The 21,460-nt window shown below is 46.2% G+C and overlaps 1 protein-coding gene across 3 annotated transcripts; it reads right to left on the minus strand.

The window, feature by feature from the left end:
• Nucleotides 1–416: 416 nt before the first annotated feature.
• On the minus strand, nucleotides 417–21,382 carry ABHD4 (abhydrolase domain containing 4, N-acyl phospholipase B). 3 transcript variants are annotated; one of them, XM_036887442.2, is made up of 7 exons: nucleotides 21,282–21,382; nucleotides 9,020–9,108; nucleotides 7,471–7,843; nucleotides 7,145–7,299; nucleotides 5,333–5,444; nucleotides 2,640–2,826; nucleotides 417–1,939 (listed from the first exon to the last, which is right to left on the minus strand). In XM_036887442.2, the coding sequence occupies exons 2-7, from the start codon at nucleotides 9,057–9,059 to the stop codon at nucleotides 1,850–1,852; spliced, it is 957 nt and encodes a 318-aa protein (XP_036743337.2). In that variant the 5' UTR covers nucleotides 9,060–9,108; nucleotides 21,282–21,382; the 3' UTR covers nucleotides 417–1,849. The 3 variants fall into 3 exon arrangements, with proteins under 3 accessions (XP_036743337.2, XP_036743335.2, XP_036743336.2); XM_036887440.2 differs by lacking the exon at nucleotides 21,282–21,382 and adding an exon at nucleotides 12,332–12,465; XM_036887441.2 differs by lacking the exon at nucleotides 21,282–21,382 and adding an exon at nucleotides 12,230–12,371.
• Between the last annotated feature and the right edge of the window lie 78 nt (nucleotides 21,383–21,460).

Here is a 21,460-nt window from a genome sequence, read left to right on the forward strand (position 1 = left end):
TCCCTGCATAAGGAATATTTGAGCAGAGATCCAGAGAATGAGTTAGAACAAACTTTGGGGGACAGCACAGGGGCAGGCTGTGTGGAGTGAATTTTGGAAGATGGGGCTATCTAATGGGCCCATGAGAGCATCCAGTCCTCCAGTCCTGCTGAATCCTCTCCTGAGCTGGGCAGCTGGGGATTGTCCCGGCCACACTCATCTGCCTATGAGTGGTTGGCTGAGATGGCCTGTGCTGACCTGAATTCTGGGCTGGGTCTAGAGGGTGAATGCTATGCTCAAGAGAAGGAGTGGAGTGAGTAGACACCCCTCAGAAACCCCTTCTCTGACTTTGGCATCACATGGGTTTTTGTGGACAAAACATCCCCCCCAGCCCCCCAGCACTCTTGTTGAAGCAGTATTAACATCATCACCACCAGCAGTTTTTACTCATTTCTTTATTAATATAGAAAAGGGGCCCAAGGCAGCTGGACCAGAGTATAAAGCACCAGGAGTTAATACTATTCTGGTGAAAGGGTTGGCTTTACAAAAGGAGCAGGCAGGAGCTGCCCTGGTTCTGGGGCCAGGCCCAGCCTACTGCCCAGAACTTCAGAGCAGCACCTGGAACGAGCCCCTGGCAGACAGTGACAGGGAGGTTGGGGGTGGGATGAGCTTGAAACCATGAGGACAGATGGCAGGGATGGAGGGCCAGGCAGTGAGAACTATCCTGTGGCTGCTGAGGACAGGGAACTGCTGGCCTGAGGCTCCCCACTGGACCATGGGCAAGGGGGCTCACAGTGGGCCTCAGCTCTGGGGGCAGGTAGAAAACCCCATGGATACTAGTGGGAATGGAGAATCCAGACCCAGTCCTAGGGCTGAAGGGCCTTTCCCTTATCTCTACCAGGGGCCACCTTTGCTCTATACTACAGGTGGGGCTTCAGGGCCCAAGGCACTATCAGAGAGAGAGACCCAGAGGTCTCCCACATGGGAAGAGGGGGCAGAGAAGGAAGCACTTGCATGTCCCCAGCTTAGGCAACCGGGGATGAGATACAGAGTAGGACAACAGCATCCTTGTGCAATGGGGCTGGAATATAGGGCAAGGATGGTCTTCTCCTTTGCCAGTGACCAGGACCAGCCCCATGGCAATGGTGTCTGCCTTGAACCTTAGCAAATGGAATCTGCAATGAGCACTGGGTGCCAGCAGCCCTGGGTTCTAGCCTTAGCTCTCCTGGAACAGAGTGGTATCACCACAGGTCAGCCATGTCCTGCCCTGGCCTGTTCCTCACCCACTAATGAGAGCTTTGGCTGTGACCTCTCAGGTCATGGGAGGGACTCAATATTTCCAGGGCACTCCAGGACCTGCTCTTGGTAGTTAAGAAGTTAGTAGTTGGTAGTCAGTTCTCAACTAGACCCTGGATGGAAGGAATGGGATGGGGACCAGAGGGTGATAGAGGAAGATGGTCTTGCATGGAACCTACTCCCACAAACACTCCAGAGCTGGGAAAGGCTGCTGGGAGCCTCTCCTTTGCCCAGGGGAGGAGAAGCCTCCCTCCCTTTGGCACAGGGAGGAAACATGGCTCAGTGGAATCCATTCACAACCATCTGGGTGACATTTGGCATGGAAAGAATGGGTGGCACTACATTACCCTTTATGTTCTTCCTGGAGGTGGGGAGCTTGAGGCCCCTTGTGGCTTCTAGCTCCAGCCCTGGTGTAGGGTCAGGAGTGCTTTTCCCTGTGGTCCTGCTGTGGGGAAAGCCCAAGACTCTGCCTGGCTGGCACATGTTAGTTGGTGAGGAAAGGACAAAGGGGTGAGTAAGCAGACAGAGGTAAGAGCAACTCTCTGGCTTTCTCCTCTTCTTCCAGGAGAGCCACTCAGTCAACTGAGTCGCAGATCTCTTCCACCATAGCATTAAAGATGTGTGGCTGGTCTGCATAGACATGGTGCGAAGCACCCTCAATCTCCTGTGGAGACAGGAAGCGCCAGGGGTGGGAAGGCCTTTATTCCAGGCACTGGAAAGCTGCCACACCATTTCTTTTCCCAGAGACCTGCTTGCCTGTGACCCATAAACACTAACAGAAACAAAGGTCCACCTTTCTCCCAGGTTCTCAGCACTTCCCTCTGGGAACTAGTGAATCCCAGTACCCCTCTCTGCTCTCCTTTGGCCATCTGCTGTACCTTTCCTTCCACTCTAGCCCCTCCACTGATCTGCCCATTTCATCCATAGGTCTGGTTTGCTGGGCCCATACATGGCACCCAGCCTAACTAAGCATGCTCATTAGCAAACGAGGGTGAAGTGGGGTAAGATAAAAGGGAAGGCTTCACGGCAGCTCCTACTACTCACTCTACCATTCATGGCTCTGGTTTTGGGTGGGAATTACAAGGGGGCTGGAGTGGCAGCATTGTTGTGCCTGGCTACTGGCTAAGTCCCTGTCTTTTAGCTGAACTAGGCTGCATAAAAGTGAGAAGCTCCTAATTATTTTACAGAGTCAACCCTTTCAAATCCACTGCCTGACTCAATCTGCCCATTCCTCTTTACCCCCAGCATCTCTGATCACTCTACTCTACCCCAACGCCTCTCTGTGCTGAGAGCCAACCAACATGTGCTAGCATTTCAGGCACAGCTTTCCCATCTCATTCCTGCTCTCTGACTGGCCAACATACCATGTCTCGGACATAGGAATCTGGCCGCTGCATCTTCACCTTTTCCCCCGTGCTGGTATCTATCCAGGTGTTGGCCCCATAGATCATGGTGATGGGCACATCTTTTCGAATCAAGTGAATTCGCTTCAGCATGGGGCGCCGTGCCCAGCCGAAGGACTCCATCATGGCTTTGAATGCTGTCTCGCCACTGAACAAGCAAAACAGGGGGAGGCAGTCAACAGAATGAACCCCGCAGCATAAGATGTCAACTTGTGGGTCTCTTCAGAGGCCAGACAGTATCTTTGTCAGCTCTGCATTCCTCTGAGAGCCCAGCACTGCACTCGTTAAATACTGGGGAGATTAGGAGGTAGGTTTGAATCTCCAGAGGCTTCCTATCACAAAAAAAGGAGGGACATGGTGAACACTGGCACTGAGAGGTGTCCAAGAATGCAGTGGGTTAATATTTATTCAGCAAATATTTATGTGTCATGCCCTGGCTGAGTGTGGGGATATGTGAACAAGATGGATGTGTCTGTCCTCTAGGAGCTCATGCTTTAGGGAAGAAAGCATTTAATAACTAATTACAGGATTAATTATTTAACTTCAAACTTCCCAAGAATTATGAAAGGGTGGTAGGGTGCTATGAGAACACAGACTAGGGACTCGGCCTGCTGGGGTTGGAGAGAGGGTTGAGGCGCTTGTGAGGTGGACTCAGGCAGTGAGTACTACTGTAGTGCGAGGGGCTTCCTCAGGACACTCTGGCATGGGATGTCAGCTTTGCAAGGACCCAGGGGAGCAGCAGTCTGTGCTATGTGGAAAGCAATGACTGCCCATCTCATCTTCTCTGCTCTCTGGTCATTTTCTCAGCTTGAGCTAACAGGGGCCATGTCATGAGGGGTCAGCAAGGCTGTGACAGAAGCTGCCTTTTGGGCTGGTCTGAAGCTTTTGTGAAAGCAGGGGAAGTCAGGAGGCTGCTGCCTTTCAGTCTCTCCTGTTTGGGTATTGTATTGCCAGTCTCCCTCATACTCCTCAGATGAAGGGGAGCCCAAGTTCTGCAAAGAATTCCTCCTTACGACATCACATCATAGTGGAAAAATCATGGACTTTGGGACCAGAGAAATGTGAACTCAAATCCTGGCTATGTTTTCTTAGTAAGTCAGGTAACCAAAATACACCTTAATTTTCTCTACCTACAAATTGGAGTGATATTATACCTATTTTATTAGGTCATTGAGGAAAATGAAAAAATATTCAAAGCCCCTAATATCAAGTGAAATGAAGTACGTAGCCCCTAGATATTTTTCCCAAGCCAAATTTCATGTTTTCCAAGGGAATGCTAGGTAACCATGAGCTTGTTAAAGTTACAACTCAGAAACACTCAGGGGATTATAAAAATGATGGTGTTTGGGGGAAGGGAGTGGACATCACTGATGTCCCCTCTGCTTCCTCTAGGATATAAATGAGCTGCTCAATTATGAATTCTGTGGCTCAGATCAGGAGGCCATTCATTATACAGAACTAGGCCTGGGATCGGGAAGAGTGCTGAGGAGAAGGCTAGGGATGGGCCTGTGGGGCCTCGGTGGATATGAGACTGGCACTGAGCCTGTTGGGGCTGAGAGAGGAGCCGAGAGCAGGAGGCAGGGCTACCTGATTTGACTGTTGAGCTGTGTTTCTACATTGCCGCTAAAAGGGGCCCTTCATGAACTGAGCTCATGTGGAATGTTGGACACACAGTTTCCATGCTGTCCCAGAGCTGTCTGGGTTGTAGGCTATTGTTCAGACATGACTGCTGGAATGCAAAACTCCAGCTCCTTCACAGCAGTGGGCTCACCACCAGTGACCTGGACAAGCTTACAAGGAGGTGGAGCTGCCACTCCCAGTGGTCTTGGCTTCCTAGAGATGCTTCCCAGCAACCTGGGTGAGGCCTATGCAGAGGTGGTACCACCCATGCAGCCTCATGGTATCAGCTACTCACAGGCACTGCCTTGGGGGGACGATTACCTCCCTGACTCTGCCCTGGCTCTCAGCTGCAGAGACTGCGTGTCAGCAGGCTTGTGGGGTCCTGCTACGTAAGTAGTCAGAGATATGAACTTCAAAAGATTCCAGAGACACCCCCAAATCTCCAAAATATATGAAAGGAATTCCTGTCCCAACAGTATTTCAAGATGTGCATAATTAAATTTTCAAAATGCATGTCTTTCTGTCAGCAATCCTATTTGTAGGAATGTATTCTATAGATACAGTCGCATGTATGCCAAGGAAGATGCGCAAGGAGGTTCTCGGAAGTAATGTCAAGTGGTATCTCACACAAAAGAACAAGGACATTTGGGAACCACAGGTCTGGGATAGAAGATGAGTTTTTCTTTGCTTTTTTGAAAATAACATGTTCATATCACTTTTTCAGTTAAAAAAAAAGTTATTTTCCAATGTTTTCCAGACTCTTTCCTGTCTGAGTAACTGCTTATCTCTAGGGAAGAAGGGTCTTCCTCTAGAGATGGGGAACATGCTTAATTCATCTATTATCTTCTCCGTACCTTTCTGCCTACTCCTGGGGAAGTCTCTGGAATTAATCAAGCCTGCTAATGCCTATGTTCCCATAAGTGAACGAGAGCTTTGCATGAGAAGAAATACCACAGAGAATGATCGTGTGACAGTTCTGGAGTTTTCATCTCCAAATCCACCCATCCTGTGCTGGCTCTGACTGCTGCCCTTACCTGGGATTCTGTGCATTGCAGTGGTAGATATACTCAGATATAGTATCATCTTCAAAGAAGTCTGCAAACTTGCGCTTGAAGTCTGGCCGGAATCGCTGCACCAGGCCAGGCCCTGGGAGGAGACAGAGAAACACAGAATGGCTGGTTTGGATGGAGGAGAAAGACTCCTGCCTATGTATGTTTTAAGACTTTAATCAAACATTTCTCCTAGGAGTTTGCTTGCTTTGTATGTTTAATATTACAGTAGCAGGAAGAGTATGTGAGTCTGTTGGGAAGCTCCAGTAACTACAAATGAGAGTCAGCTGGTTATCATAGACTATATGATGGTCTAATGTCATTGGAGGAACTAGACTGTTTTCAGCTCAGTGAAGTCCCAAGGTCTTTTCCTCCAAAGATCACAAGCCCCACAAGAGTCCATGGCTGAGATGCTTTTCTTTTACAGTCTGAGCTATGTTCTTTCTCCGTGAGACCTTTATGGCCTTTCCATCATCTTAAGGTGGCAGATGAAACTAGACTACCTCCCACGAGCCCTCTCAAGTTCAGGCCTGAAAGAGAATACGAGTGGAGAGGCAAACCTAACACTGGCACCTTGGCTCTGCGGCACTGTTTTAGAGCCACCTGTTCCCTTCACCTTTCTGCATAGCACACATGTGAGCAGTAGGGCACCCAGAACAAACTGTAAAAGTTGGGCCTACTGATCAGCTTCTCTCTTCTGGTCTTCTCTGTGTGAGGAGCAAAGGGTGAGAGGGAGGCAGAGCCAAGATCCCCTGGGCCCTGGCCCTACTCCATGGCTGCTAGCCAGCTGCCCCAATCACACTAGTTCTGATGGCCATGCATGAACTTGGCCAGATGCAAGACCACCAAAGGGGAGGGCGGTTAGAATGAGGCTTCTTCCTGGAAAGGCATCTGGAGGGTCTGCTGGGGTCTACAGTGCTAGGAACTCTCAGGTCAGCACTCTGTGCATTTCCTCTCCTTTGGCGCCTGTGTCTAATGTTATCCTTCCTTTCTCCCCAAACTCAAATGTTCATTTCTCTTTTATCTATAGCCATCCTGTTTCTCTTGAAGGGCCTGGAGAAACAACTCTTATTTGGTCATTAGCAATAAATTCATAATAGGCTACTGAATATTATTATGTATATGTAAGTCATCAGTGCAAGATAGAGGTCATCAATCTTTTCCACCCAGGGATTTCCCTTCATCAGAGTACAAAGCTCCCCAGAAAGGAAGTGCTGGCAGTGAGGTCAGAAGGCTACTACTTCTACTTACTCCGGCTAGCTCCCTGTGACTTCTTACCCTTCCTTTACCCACAGAATTTGCTGACAGCTTCTAAGTGGTGAAGATGTGGTGCCTAAGTTAAGCAGGACATAGTTTAGAGGGGCTTGCTTGCCACTTAGGCTTATTAGAGGCTCTGGTTTTGACATCTTCCCGCTGCAGGTGCTGGGTGAGCTGCAGAGATGGGATTCAGGGGTGGTTAGTGTGCTGAATCACCAACAGGCTGCCATAAACTCACATATTCAAAGAACTTGGTGAAGAGTTGCTTCATGGCCCCTTTCTTTCCTTCTGGGGGTCAGTTGAAGTTCTACTCCATCTGTCTCCTGCATAGAAAGCTTTTTCCATGTAGCTGGGGGAAAAAAAGAACCTTCTGCAACCATAAAGAGACCTGGTCCAGATTAACAGCTTTAAGCCACAATGCTAGGCCTGCTCTTACTTTGCATGCACAAACAGGATGGCTGGAGTCCACACACAGTGGGGCTTCTAGAATGGGACAGCCTTGGTTTAAGAAGATGGTTTCTTTATCTGCATGCTACTCACCCCAGGGCCCAGCCACTCGAAGAACAGCCAGGGGATTGGAACGCCCTAGGACAGATGCCACAGCCTTGACCCAGGTTGGGGATGCACGGATCTCACTGGGGTCAGTTGGTCGGAGAGGAAAGCCCCATGGGTCCACCAGGATGAGGTGTTTAACTCTAAAGGAAGAAAAGAAGGCAAACTGTATGTGCTTGGAGGTACTCCTTGAATGGACCACAAAGAAGAGAATTATTAGAAACTAACACTGGAAGGTATTTCTGGATACTTCTGGTTCCCAGCAAGGCAAGGAAGGAGCTAGGTCCTGAGTGAGAAGAGTGGCTAGACTTTACCTTTCAGGGTATTTGATAGAGTAAGAAGTGGCCAGGAATCCTCCCAAACTGTGCCCCAGGAGGATCATATTGGGTATCCCCATGGTCTCCCGCCATGTCTCTATTGAAGTCACAAACTCGTCCTCGGCCCCCTCCGGGTCCCTCGGGAATGCTGGCCTCGAGCTTCGCCCAAAGCCAAGAAGGTCGAAGGTGTGCAGTGTGCGACGGGCACTCAGTGAATCCATGTTGAGGATCCAGAGGCCCACGCCACCCCCGAAGCCGTGCACCATCACCAGGGGGGTGCGGTCCCTGCGCTCCGGGCTCACAGTCACTGTCCAGATCTTGTTCTGGTTTGGAAGGGACACATATCGGGCCAGGAACTTGTTCTGGAGACCTAGGGAGAGGGAAGCAGTAAGACTGTTCTCTGAAAGTGCCATCATTCTGCCTGAACTACCACTCTTCAGCTTTCTTTGTCCAGTGCCAAACCTGTCCTGACCCCCCTCACCTCTTTCTTTCACAACCCTGTGACCATACACCTGAAGAGTTCAACTCTAAGCACCATTTGTAGACCATCTAGTCTGTAAGTAATAAGAGGGGCTCCCTCTGGGCCCAGGGTGCCAGTGACTCCACTGACCCCATAAGCTCCTGCATCCATTGCTTCTCTTATCCCTGTGTGTGCTTGGGGCTTAATAGATGGACAGAAGTGTCCTCATTGAAGGTGCGTGGGAGGGTAGCTTCTGACTGGAGTCAAGCCAGGTGGAGGAAGTGATGGGTATGGATTGAGCCACAGGCTTATTCCTCTTAAGAGACAGACCGAGGTAGGTGGTGGTTGACTTGCTGGCAAGACAGCGGGCATGTGACAGAACTGCCTTGGGGAAGTCACCAGGATCATGGACAGAGGCATGAAGGCTGAGGCTATTCTGTGGCTGCACTGACTCAGGCCCATAGGAGACAGGGAAGCCATGGCTGGGGTGGAAGGCGCAGGGCAGGAAGCCCCTGTGGGCAATATGGGTAGACGTGGCCCAAGAGTCTTGTTTATGTGAGTGGCTGCTGCCATTCATGGGGATGCCCTGGCCCAACAAAATATTGCCCATGAGAGCTGGTCTGTGGGAGTCCCAAACCACTGTGGTAACCAAGGAAGTGGTGGAGCCTAACTAGGTAGAATGCATGGAAGGGTAATGTCAGAGACAGGACAGCTGTTCCTTGGGTAGGGAAGTGGTAAATCTAAGATGTGCTTGTGTTTGGAAGAAGAAAGCAGTAGAAAAGGGAGAGGAGAGGAATGGGGGAGAAGGAAGAAGGAAGGAGAGAATGTGTATATTTGTGTATTAATAGTTGGTATACGGTTTGAGGCAGCAACTAGCATGATGGGTAGGGAGATGTCGAGGAACTGCTATCACAGAAAATGGCATCCTCTGTGCAGATCTCTTCCCTCAAGTCCCTGACATTCCTTCCTTCCACTCCCAGCACTGCTGAGAGGACTCAGTGGGCTCAGTGTACCAGGCTCTGGGAGGATCCCCTATCCTGCCTGGGCCTCCTGAGGTTGCTGAGACGAGCCATCCATTCTACTTACACTGGAGGATCCTGGCTTCCACATTCTTCAGCTGAGACATTGAAGTAGGGCGCCAAGCAGGCAGCCAGCTACTCAGCCAGCCTTGAGGCCTGGGACAATGAGACACAGAGATACTCATTGGCAACACTGATGCTCTCAGCCTTGCTGACAGTTACAAAAGAGTTATCAGGGTGCATGGCACGTCCCAGGCTCAGGAGAGCTGCCGCTGCAGCAGTCAGCAATTCCCTGCTGCCTACAGACTGTTACTCTTCTCTGGTAAATGGCTATTAACAACAATATGCCCTTTGTTTCAACAGATACTCAGACCACGGTGTGCACACCTCTTTCCAGTTTACAGAGCTCTTTTACATTTATTAGCTCATTTGAGTTTACAGCTCTTCTTTGTTAGGGGTTATCACCAAGTTTAAGGAGATTAAAAGGGAGAATAGCCAACTATTAACTAATGTCTCAGTTATCCTTTGCCATCCCCAGGACTGAATGTTCCTTTATAGTAGGACAAATTCCTATGCTACCTGCCTTCCTGGCAGGGCACTGGGGTTTGCGTGTGCCCTCTATCAGGCTCCTGGAAGTACAGAGCATTGTGTCAGTGCCCAGTTGGGTTCTCAGGTGATCAGTCAGTCCACGCTTGAACATGGAGATGGGAAAGACAGGGAACAGGAGGAGGGAGACCTGAGTTCAAGTCCTCCTGTGATTCAATGGTAGGACACAGGTTGCCTCTGGCCTTGTCTTCCAGATTATAAAATGAGTAGAAAGTTCAAATATGTCCTCACTTCTAATGGCATGTAATAAAACATATATGTATAACCTAACCTTCTTTTTCTTTTCTGTGCAGGGGACTTTTAAGTCATTGCAGGGTAGAGGTTGAAGCACCAGTTTTGAAATAAAAAAGAAAACCCTGGATGAGTCACAGCATTATCATTTACTAACAGAATGGCTTTGGCCTCTTAAATAACCTGTATTTAAGCATCTAGATATGTAAGGGACCTCATAAGGTACACAGGACAAACTGGATGCTCAGTGAATGAGTTTTTATCATTCTTTTTCCAACCCATATATTTCTCTTTTCTTAAACTCTTCCTAGATGAAGAGGATTACAGGATGGCCACTACCAGCTACAGGAAGGGCCTGTGAACATCAGCACAGTCAAGCAGGGGCATTCCGTGGGAGAACAAGGGTAACCACTACCAACCCCACCCTCGGCACACACTGGGTATTCTGTTACACCACTTAAAGCATAGAATTTTAGATGAGGATGGTTCCTTAGAAATCATCTGGTCCAGCCTATTTCATGGATGAACAAACTGATGCCTTAAGAGGTCATATAGCTAGTGAGAAAAAGAACTAGAACCCTAACCTCAAATCCTGATTTCTCCATACCTTTCCTCTGGATGTTCCAGCTTCAGGTTTTCAAGGCCATATGTGAATACTTAAGAGTATATAACCATATTTTGACACTTGGCTCTGTTTTCTGAAAGTCCAAAGCCCGTTCTAATCCTGGCACTGCCACATACGAGCAATGTGACTTTGGGCACATTATTTAGCCTTCCTGTGTCAGTTTCCTCATCTTTAAAAGGAAAGTAATAATAGTACCTACCTCATAGGGTTGTTACAAATATTAAATGAGTTAATGCATCTAAAATACACAGGCTAATCCTTAGCACAAGATAAACTCCCAATATATGTGTTTTTTTCCCAGCTAAATCATAAGCTGTCTACATTCCTTGTATTTTGCAAGTATCAACTCTCAAGACTGCTTGAGGCTTGAAAGAAAATATTGAGGTTGCTGCTGAGAGTGGCACATTAATGACTTTAGCCAGATGAATGTTGTCAGTCTAAATCAGTCCAAGCCTATGGAGACTCTGAATCCTTTTAATACTCTACTGAATTGCTTGGCTTGAAGCATGACCACAGAATTTTGCCAGTGGAGACAAACTCTCTCCACATCACAGAGACAGTGACAAGTCAGATCACATCTGGATCCCAAACTGCTTAGTAATCTGCCCAAAGCAGTGCTCAGGAAAAATACTGTCTCATGGAACAGAACCATGGGTGGCTTAGCAGATATTCTTTGGGGGAAGCTTTACTTCGCCTCTCTTCTTCACCAAAAATGTTACAGGTAAAGCACTGGGAACAGTACCTGGCACACTGTATCTGCTCCATAGTACTGAGGTGAGGGCTGGGGTGGGAAATCGAGGCAAGGAGCAGAGAAGAGCTTAGCCATGAACTTAGCTGGCCAGGGTGGTCTCTTTCCTCTAAAGTGACAAGGGGTGAGGCAGAAGGGCTCTGTGCAGGGTCTGAAGCCTGTTCTGGACCTCTGTGATCTTGGGCAAGTCTCCTAACTCCTATGGGCACTGGCTTCATTTGTGAAAAGGAACCCAATGTCTTCCATCTCTGCCAGCTCTAATATTGTTTCCCCAAGTCACCGTAGCCAGTGTAAGTTTCCCGTTGGAAAAGTCATCTTTAGAAAGCAACACTCTCCTGGGAAGTGCCTTGAAGCCCGGGAAGCTATTACTGTCATAAAGTTAATTAGTTTCTGCAGCTCTGGAAAGAGGGAACAACAGGATCCAGGAAAGGCCCTGTTCTGGTGAAACCAAGGCTAGGCTGGGAGCTGAGTCATACTTCTAGAAGCAACTTTTCCTTGCTATCTGACTGCGAACTGCTAGTCACACCACCTACAGGTTGGCACCCAAACCTGATGCCCTTGAGACTGTAGCAAAGCCCAAAGCTCTAATTCTGAAACCACAGCATTAAGGGTATCGTTATGATGATTAAAAACATTATCTTATCAACTAGGATCTCAAGCGGGTAAGTGTCCCGGTGGGCGAGCGCTAAAGAAACTGGCAAGCCCACTACTCCAGACTCTCCGCTGCGCGGTGGCGCCCTTTCCTTCCCCCGCCCTCCCCTTGCCCGGCTGAGTGAGGTTCTTCCCACAGCCCCCAAACACCGTGCAGGGGCAAATCCAGGCGAGCAGCCGGGCACCCGCCTCCCACAGGCTTGCTTCGGGGAATCTGAGCCATTACTAATAAACCCATTCTCTCTGTACAGTGAGCAGAGAAGAGCAGGCTGCGATCACGAAACTGAAGTGGAAAGTCAGAATCACGGAGCTGCAGGGCAAGCTTATCCAGCAACGCTCCCCTGACTCTGCCGCCGCCTCAAAGAGGCAAAAGCAAAGCAAGCAAACGCAACTTCCAGCCCTCCCCTGAGGCCGACCTGAAAAAGGAAAGGCGGGAAGGTTTTAAAACTGTTCCTCAGCCAGACAGTCCCAGGATCATGGTCCAGAGACACAGAGAGAAAGATACAGGATTAACTCACTGTTGCTCCAGATCATCAGCCATTGTAAACAAGCCCTGCCGGGTCGAGCTGAGCCAGCCCATCCCTCCGCCTGACGCCAGCACCAGCTGACCCAGAATCGGGTCGGAGAACAAAGTGGGGCGTGGCCAGCGCCCGGCGAGAGGCCGGCCCCCAACACAGCCCAGCGCGCTCGGGAACCCGGGCTGTGGGCTATGGGGCCCGAGGACCCCCGGAGGGCTGTCTTCGGCCTCACAGGCTAGGCCGGTAATCCCAGGCACTCACTTGGGGAACACTAAGGGAGATGAGTAGTACTGAACGACCCGGTCCCTCAAAGGAGCCCCATCAGCCCTCCATTCTCTCATAATCGAAAAGTGACAGAACTACCCTGCAGGCGGCGGCTACCCTCCCTATTAATAGCTTCCTCCCCACCAACGTTCTCCCCTTACTGTTCCTTCTAATCAGATGTTTAAGACGTTTGTGGACACACCACCACTGGTTGAAATTTCCTACAAAGGGCCTGTATACTCCAAATAGATTGCCTGATTTCACACAAAAAAACAGGATGCCTAGTTAAAGTAGAATTCCAGATCAACAAATACTTTTTTTTAGGTTAAGTATGTCCCATGGAATAGTTGGGAGGCAACTGGGCATCCTGTGCATTAGCTGGCAACCCTATAGTTAAGCCACATATACCAAGACACAATTCCTCTGCTCTGGAGATTTCCCAGCCTAGTTTCCAGGGAAGCCGTAGCTTAACCCAGGTCTCCTGCTGTAGGATCCCCACCTCCCCACCCTTCTAGAGGGGCAGTTGAAGGTCTAACCTACCTAAAAGGCTGGGTCTGCTTTAGGTAGCTGGAGTCGGGTGTGGGAGCTTGGTGGTGGTGTGTGTGACTAGCTTGCTCAGCAGAAGAGCCAAATCTTGAGGCTGGCTCCAGAATTTACCTGAATTGGTAACCAAGGTCCCTGGAAAATGTCAGATTTCAGGTCATCCCCTTGGTCAGGTTAAAACCAGACTGGGGGTGGTGGAGGGTGGTGGGAGTGGTGGGACAATGCTGGTGTGGAGAGGTTTTTCTTTAGTGTCTTGCAGGACTCAGAAGAAATAGCCTGCTCTAGTGTTAGAGTTTATCTGCTGCCACCATGGGCTGTTTGTCCCTTTGTAGAGCTGGCAACTTTGTATTTGGAGCTGAGCTTAAACTTCCCCTCTTCTAAAGTCTTGCCTGACCACAGGATCTAAAAGAGACCCCCAGCCACTCTATCACATTGCTCTATTTTATTTTCTTCATAACACTTACAGTATGTGAAATTATCCTGCATACTTGTTTACTCACTTATCATCAGTTTCCCTCCACTAGGGCCTAAGGCTCATGGGGGACCTTAGTTCTCTGCTTTGGTTGCCAGCACGTAGAACAGGGTGCGGCACAGAGCAGATGCTCAGTATTTACTGGGCAAATAAGTGGATGAAAAGTCTAGCAAGGATGCAGGTGTATAAACAATTACCTATAAAACAATGTGCTAAGTGTCAAGGGCTTTGGGAGCCGTATTCTAAATTGTAACCTATAGGAAATTCCCAGGTACTGCACTCTGAGACAGGGCAATAAAATCTCCCACTTTTCTTAAAACCTGTAAGACATAGAACTTTTTGAGGTGAGGATGACCTGCATGGAACTGATGGTAGATCTTTCTAGACCTCATCTCAGGAGACAGTGCAGAGAAGCATTTTAAAAAAATTAAGTATCATTGATATACACTCTTATGAAGGTTTCACATGAAAAACTGTGGTTACTACATTCACCCATATTATCAAGTCCCCCACCCATACCCCATTGCAGTCACTGTCCATCAGTATAGTAAGATGCAACAGAGTCACTACCTGTGAGAAGCATTTGTATTTTGTTACCAAGTGCCAAACCAGCTTTACAGTAGAGGTTGCTTGGAAGTAGGAAACTTGAATGTATGGAAGTAGGAAACTTGAATGTGTGGAAAATGCTTTTTATAGCCCAAGTTAATAGATTGCTTAATGTGTCCTCAGAGCTGTCTCAGGATTGGGCTGGATCTGCTAGAATCATAGAGTGGAGAAGCCTCTCAGTGCCTGCTCTAGGGAGACCTCTGGGAGAAATGTAAGGACCTTTTTCTCATCTTCAATGCAAGGCTCACTCTATGTAAATATGAAAGAATACATCTTCCTTCTACCACCAAATGTGTGATTTTTTTGTAAGATTAAGCTATTAATATGGTCATGATAGATGGAAACTAATTTTGATACACCTTCTTTCCTTCACCTGTAAGTCACATTAAAAATTCCAGAAATAGGTGGAGCTGATAACCTGGTAGCTCAGGTTTGGCAGGGAGAGATCATTCTTTGGTTTCAAATGCTTGCTATTGCCTTTTGAATGAACTATGAACAAGGTGTGACCCTTAGATTAAACACAGGAACTGAATGGAATAGCTCTAGGGTTGCTCAGTTCAATATGATAGCCACTAACCACATACAGCTACTTAGATTTAAATTAATAAAAATTAAATGAAATTTCCTTAGTCATACTAGCTACATTCCAAGTGCCCAATAGCCACACGTATCTAGGGGTACCATATTGGACAGCACAGAGACAGTTTCATCATCACAGAAATCTCTATTGGACAGTGTTGCTCAAGCAGTGATATTTCAGCCAATGTTGTGGAGTGTTTCACCCTTGGAAAGGATAATATGGTAGATTCTCTCTTGGATGCCAGGAAGGAAGGCTGAGGGGTTCTCTTTATGGGATTCCCAAAGATTAGGAACAAGGAAATCAGACAAGGGAGCCTGAAAAGTCCTTCTACTCTATCAGGGACTATAAGGGCAATTATATTAGGATGAAGAGATATTGGCTTATTGAAGATATGTGCTACTTTACTAGGACCAGATCAGAAATTTGGTATGTTAGAAATTTGACTTCATGCTGTTAGCAATTCGATTCCTCTTAAAACTTTCTTTCTGCAAATAATAAACTATTTAATCTCTTCTATTAGAAACCAAGGTATGAGAAAAAAAGATTTCTTTTTCTGTATTACTGTCAACACTTCTGACAATAAATGTGTGGTTTTCCCCACATGTGGGGAAAATGGAACTTTCTGCCTGGCCTTAATAGCATTCATTGTGTATATAATAATAGCATGTTTGCACGTTTATGGGATATTTGCCAGTGACAGAACCACTGGTCAGTCACGGGAGTACCTGCCCAGAGGAGGGGTAGAGAGGAAACATCCATTCTCTCCTCTGCCTGTGCTTCTGATATGTAATTGGTTGGGCATCCACCAGTCACCAGGAACCTGCACACAAGAGATGCTCCTGGAGTGTGGGTGCAGGGAGCTGGGCAACTGGGAGAGTAGGGGGTGGGGGGAGCTATGGAGTCCGGTGCTCCTGGAGAATTAAGCCTGAGTGTGGGAGCAGGGAGCCTGGAGGTCAGGGAGCAAGGAGAGAATGAGATACTACTGCCTAGAGGATTGAGCTTGTGCTGCAGAGCAGACCCTGTAGCTGGTCTGGGGAGCACATTCGAGCCAGTCTTGTATACTGAGCTGTCTGCCACTACTGTGAGAGTAAATGTGGTAACCCTCTGTACTGCCAGCTTCTTGTCCTTGCTTTTCTTCAGTCTGATTGAATTCATAGACAACTTGCTCAAGATGGGGAACCCCTTCCTCCCAGAGCTATACTACACCAACAGTTTTCTAATTCTTGGCTGACACCAATTGGGTGTCCTACAGTTTAACTCAGTTCTAACACTAAATTTCCTGACTTAGTAAAGACTCTACAGGTTAAGGGCCTCAGTCTCACTCCCCAATTTCATATGCCAATACCAAGTCCAGGTTATCACCTATGCTTCTGATGAATGGCTATAAATTGGAGGTTCCAATGATGCCCTCCTCATATTTGATAATTGTTAGAATGGCTCACAGAACCCAGGAAAATAGTTTACTTATGAGATTACTGGTGTTAAAAAGAAACAACAGGTCCACAATGAAATCATGTTGCTAACCCCCACCATGACTTAATACCTAACCTAATTGCAGTTTCAACTTCTTCAGAGGAATGGGATTTTAAACCTATCAGTCTGGAGTTTCCTGGTCAGCACCTGTGAGGTCATCTACCTGATAAAACCACCTGTCTCCCCTTAAGGGAAGATACCCTTGCCTGAAATAATCCACTCTTTAAACTTCCTTGTCCCACCCTCCTTCTACCTATAAAAACCTTCCATTTTGTATAACTCCTTGGAGCTTTCTTATATTTGCTGGATGAAATGCTACCTAATTCATTAATTGTTGAATAAAGCCAATTAGATCTTTACTCAGTTGAATTTTGTTTAACACTGGTTTATTATAAAAGATATAATTTAGGAACACTCATATGGAAGAGACACATAGGGCAAGGTATGGGGGGAAGGGACACAGAGCTTCCATGCCCTCTCTAGGCACAACACCCTCCCAGCACCTGGATGTGTTCGGCAACCCATAAGTTGTCCAAACCCTTTTGGTTAGGGTTTTTTTTAAATGGAGGCTTCATTACATAGCATGACTTATTAAATAATCAGCCATTATTTATTAAATAATTGGTGACTGAACTCAATCTCAGCCCCTCTCTCCTCCCTAAAGATGGTGGGGTAGGGTTAAAGGTTTGAACCCTGGAATCATACAGGTTCCCCTGGCAATCAGCCCCCACCCTTAGGGGCTTTCCAAAAGTCACTTTATTAACATAACTCGAGTGTGGTTGAAAGGGGCTTGATATGAATAACAGGAGACTCTCCTTTCACCTTTATTGCTTTGGGGCTGTATCAGAAACTGGCGACAAAACCAAATATAACAAAAGATGCTCCTATAGCACTTATCGCTTAGGAAATTATAAGGGTTTTAGGAGCTTTGTGCCAGGAACTGGGGATGAAGACCAAATATACATTTCTTATATTACAATATCACACAAGGAAAGGATTTTTTTTTGCCACCCTGGGGCCAAAGTTTAAAAGATGGCACTGTTACATGCAATAGTAGAGGTAAGCAAATTGAGGCATACGAAGGAGAAAGTGAAAATACAAGGGAAATGAATTGGAAAAGAGACTCTTCTTTTTTATGCAGAGATTTTCTTCAGGAGAGTCTTGTTCTTTAGAAGTTTGTATTAAAAGATTGTCAGTTCTTATTGTAGAGAGACACTTTAAAATCAGAGCCTTTGCTTGATTATGTCCAGGAAAGAAAGAAGTTAATCACTGTAGATAACTCTGGATCCACCAGAGGAAATCTACATAACAAACTTCATTAGCTAGCCGTTAGTTTTCATTAATTCCCTCATATATATTTTACCTTCCCATAGTTTGCTCCCTTAGAAACTCAAAGTCCTTTTCCTTTGTCTTGTCACTTCTCTAAAAATGTATTGCCTTTTTTGTTAAGATGTTGTTGTTAAAAACAGCAAAAGGCCCCAAACAGTGTCATTTATGCTAAACCCCATGTCACCAAACTTGAAGCTTGATTACATTTTTGGCTCTCCCAGAAATGGAATCTTAAACCAGTCAATCAAGACTAGGTAGGTAATTTGCCTGACAGATCCCACCATCTCTTAAAGTGACCTTGCCATAACCAATCTTTGTGTCTAATTTAAGTTCCTAGCTCCCACTCCCTTCTGCCAATAAAAATCTTTTATTTTGTACAGCTCCTTAGAGCTTCTTTCTGTCTGCTAGATTGGATGCTGCCTGATTCATGAATCATTGAATAAAACCAGTAAGATCTTTAACATGTACTCAGTTGAATTATTTTTTAGCACTATATAAGCTCAAGTTTGAATCATCCCTTTGAGTAACTCATAACTGAGTACTCCCATGTGCATATGTGATACATGTTAATAAACTTCTGCTTGTTTTCTCTTGTTAATTTGTCTTTTCTCAGTCTAATTACAGGGCCAACAAACCTAAGATGGGTAAAGGGAAAACAGTTTTTCCTCTCCAATAGTGTTTTAGCAATAAAACTCCTAAGGTTTACTCTGATTTCAGCTTCCACTTACATATCTGACTTGCCCTTTGAGAGCCATTTGAATTGTAGTCCCTTCAGTGCCATCTTTTGCTGGGTCTGCCCAACTTTTAATTATTCAGAGAAATAGGGAAAGCAGAAGTTAATTATTAGGATTAATGATTGTTAAGAGTAAATACTTACTGAAGATTTACTGTGTGTGTCAAGTACTCTTAAGTCTTAATGTTAACATTATATCATTTCATCCTCTCAACATTCGAATGATCCAGGTGAGGCAGGGCAGGGACATGCAACAACCATCACGATGAATTTTTCCTGACTATGATGAAAAATGCCAAGATACATACAGACAGTATAGAAAGAACAGGAGGGACTCCATCTTAAGGCTATGATTCCATTTTAAAAACCATGAAGTTAGGAGGTAAGATTCCTAACATACATTATGGTAATCAGACAATAACCAGCCCTGTCTTAAGGCAGGGCAAGTAGTCCTAAATGATATGTCCCCACTGCTTGAGGGTAACCACTATCTTGGAGAAGAACAGGATCAAGAAATTCTTTGTATTAAGTTTATCTGAAAGAACATCTAGAGGACTATGGATAATGACATAATGTCTGCCACTAGAGATAGACATCATGAGATCACGTCAGCCTATGCCCCCTCCACAACTTTGCCCCATTCTTGAAAGCCTTAAAAGACAGAATCCTAAGCCCTTAAGTGCTCCTTGTCTCTGAGGCTGCCCACACTCCCCTTTCTTCAAGTGTGTACTTTTGCCTTAAATAAAGACTTCTCACTGATCAACTTACGGCGTTTTGTCTCTGTGCTCTTCCTGTGGTAAGTCTTTTTTACTTTATAATTTCATTATATTTTCTATCTTAAGCACAAGTCTTCACCCTCTCTGTTCTACTTCAGGAATGTAGGGAAGGGCTACTGAGATCTCTGATTTGGGCTTCCAAGTTTCCATCACTTGGGTGACCTGGACAGGACTGCAGCTGTATGATCATAGTCTTTAGTAGTCTGCCCCCAAATCTCCTTTCTTTGCCTTTGGAAAGTTCTCAGAACATAATCTCACTCCATCCAGTGCTCTGCGGCTCCCCAAAATCTTGAGGTAGTAGGGGCTTATTTCCCACACCCTGCAGATTCAAGCAGACACTGGACACCAGGTGACTCTGGCTTCAGAAGTTGGCAAGGGATTTGCCCCATGCCAAACAGAGTTCCATGAGGTTCCCTTTCCTCCCTCTGCTCTTCCTTGCTCTCAGCTGCCTGCACAGCTGCTGCCATTCGCTATTACTCTTGTTTTAATTAATTTTCTTTACCTACAGTTGCCCAACCTGTTTGAGGATTCTTTCTTGTTCAGAGTCAAGAACTCTCTCCCGTCCAGGTCGAGGTTTCACCTAGAGCACAGGGAGAAACCTCCCCAGATGCAGCTGCCTGACAGTACAGGTACTGGTATTTCTATTTTATAGACAAGGAAATGAGTCTGTCAGACTTACTAACTTGTCCTGGATCACATGACTGGTAAACAGCTATATCAAGATTTGAAACCAAAGTTGTATGACTCTACAGACAATCTTGTGCTTTGCACTTTTATCCAGTACTCTATACATGGATTTCTACACGTACTAATATTGATTTAAACTACTGAAATCAACATGACTATTAGCAATTTCTTATTGACAGATCAAAAATGTTTCAATGATTATAGAATTATAAACTAAATACAGAACAAGGCCTTTTCTTGCTGTTTTAAGTAGTCCAGAAAAGCTTTAGTTCATTATATTAATTTTTAACTTTGCAGATCTCAGAAAAGGATGCATTCGGTAAATGAATTTGGGTGTTTTTCATCTCTTCTTCCCCCCCCCAACCCCCCTGGGAGTTCCTGTGAAGATGCTAATGATGATAGTTGACACTGATCAAAGGCAGACAAAACATAAGGTAGAAACTGCCGGAAGGAGCCTGGCTGATGAAATAGAACCCCCCTGAGGAATCCACTCCTGAATGTTTAAAAAGCATCAGTCTAGCTTTTAAAGTTTGAAGATGAGTACCAGTGAGGACGTTACCATTCTACTTGCTGATGAGGCAGGGAGAAAAATTCACCCTGTCAGAGAAACTGATGCTTCTGCCTTATTATGTTTAAATAGGACCCTGCTTGTTTATCCTTTTTTTCCTCCTCCTTTCAGCAACATAGGAGTTTAGGCGAAACTTAAGTTCACACAGAAGCACAAATCTTTGTGGGTGTGAATATGAATATATCTCTTAGATTGTAAAGCATTCTGAGAACACGGATCATTTCTTTCTAGAACCGAAGCAAGGCTTTGCTCACCACTGATTAAATACTTTTGTTGATGTTGACGTAGTACAGTTTAAATACACAAAATGAAAATGAAGGAATTTTGCTTGAGTATGTAGGATAAAGTTATTAATAAGTTGAAAAAGTACCTGGTTATGTGGGACGTGCAGCTGAAAGGGGAGACCCTCCTAGGTCTGGAAGGTCAGATTATAATTAAAAGGGCAGTGAAAGCCAGAAATTAAGTTGGTCCCTAATTTTTAAAAAAGTTAAAACTCTAGTTAAATCCACTTGTTAAAATTCAAAACCTCAAACCTTTGCTTTCTCTGCAAAATGAATTGGAGAGGGTAGGGTTTGGACTAGGGAATTCTCTTGCAGGCCTTTCAGCGCTGATATCCTAGGATATCACACCACACGGGGTTCAAGACGCCAGTTTAGGAGTAGAATTCTGCTAAACCTATCATATACTCTGCGTACGTTATCGACTGCTTTCCTCTCGCCACAGAATTAGGGCCGAGCTGGTACTGAACCTGAGGACCACCAGTGCCTTAGAACAGACCCAAACTTCCAGGCCGTTAAGTGGATCAAAGAGGGGCGGAACCCTCAGCAAGCTAAGCTGTCCGCTGTAAACCTCCCCGCCCCCCTCGCCTCTACCGCCCACGGTATCTTGTTGCTAGAGCAACAAGGAGAGCGTCACCAACCTGATGGCGGAAATAGGACAAAAAGAGTACACGTCTCCTGCTCATGCTCAGATCCGTTGCGCAGGCCTATTAGTCTTTCTGATTGTAGTCAGGCTGCCGATTGTATTTTGCGTCTGCGCATTAGTTGTTTCGCGCGTTGGCCTGCCCATGTGCCTGCGCAAAGGAATAATGGGGCGGGG

Source organism: Manis pentadactyla, chromosome 11 (assembly GCF_030020395.1).
Source record: "Manis pentadactyla isolate mManPen7 chromosome 11, mManPen7.hap1, whole genome shotgun sequence".
Taxonomy (NCBI): Eukaryota; Metazoa; Chordata; class Mammalia; order Pholidota; family Manidae; genus Manis; species Manis pentadactyla.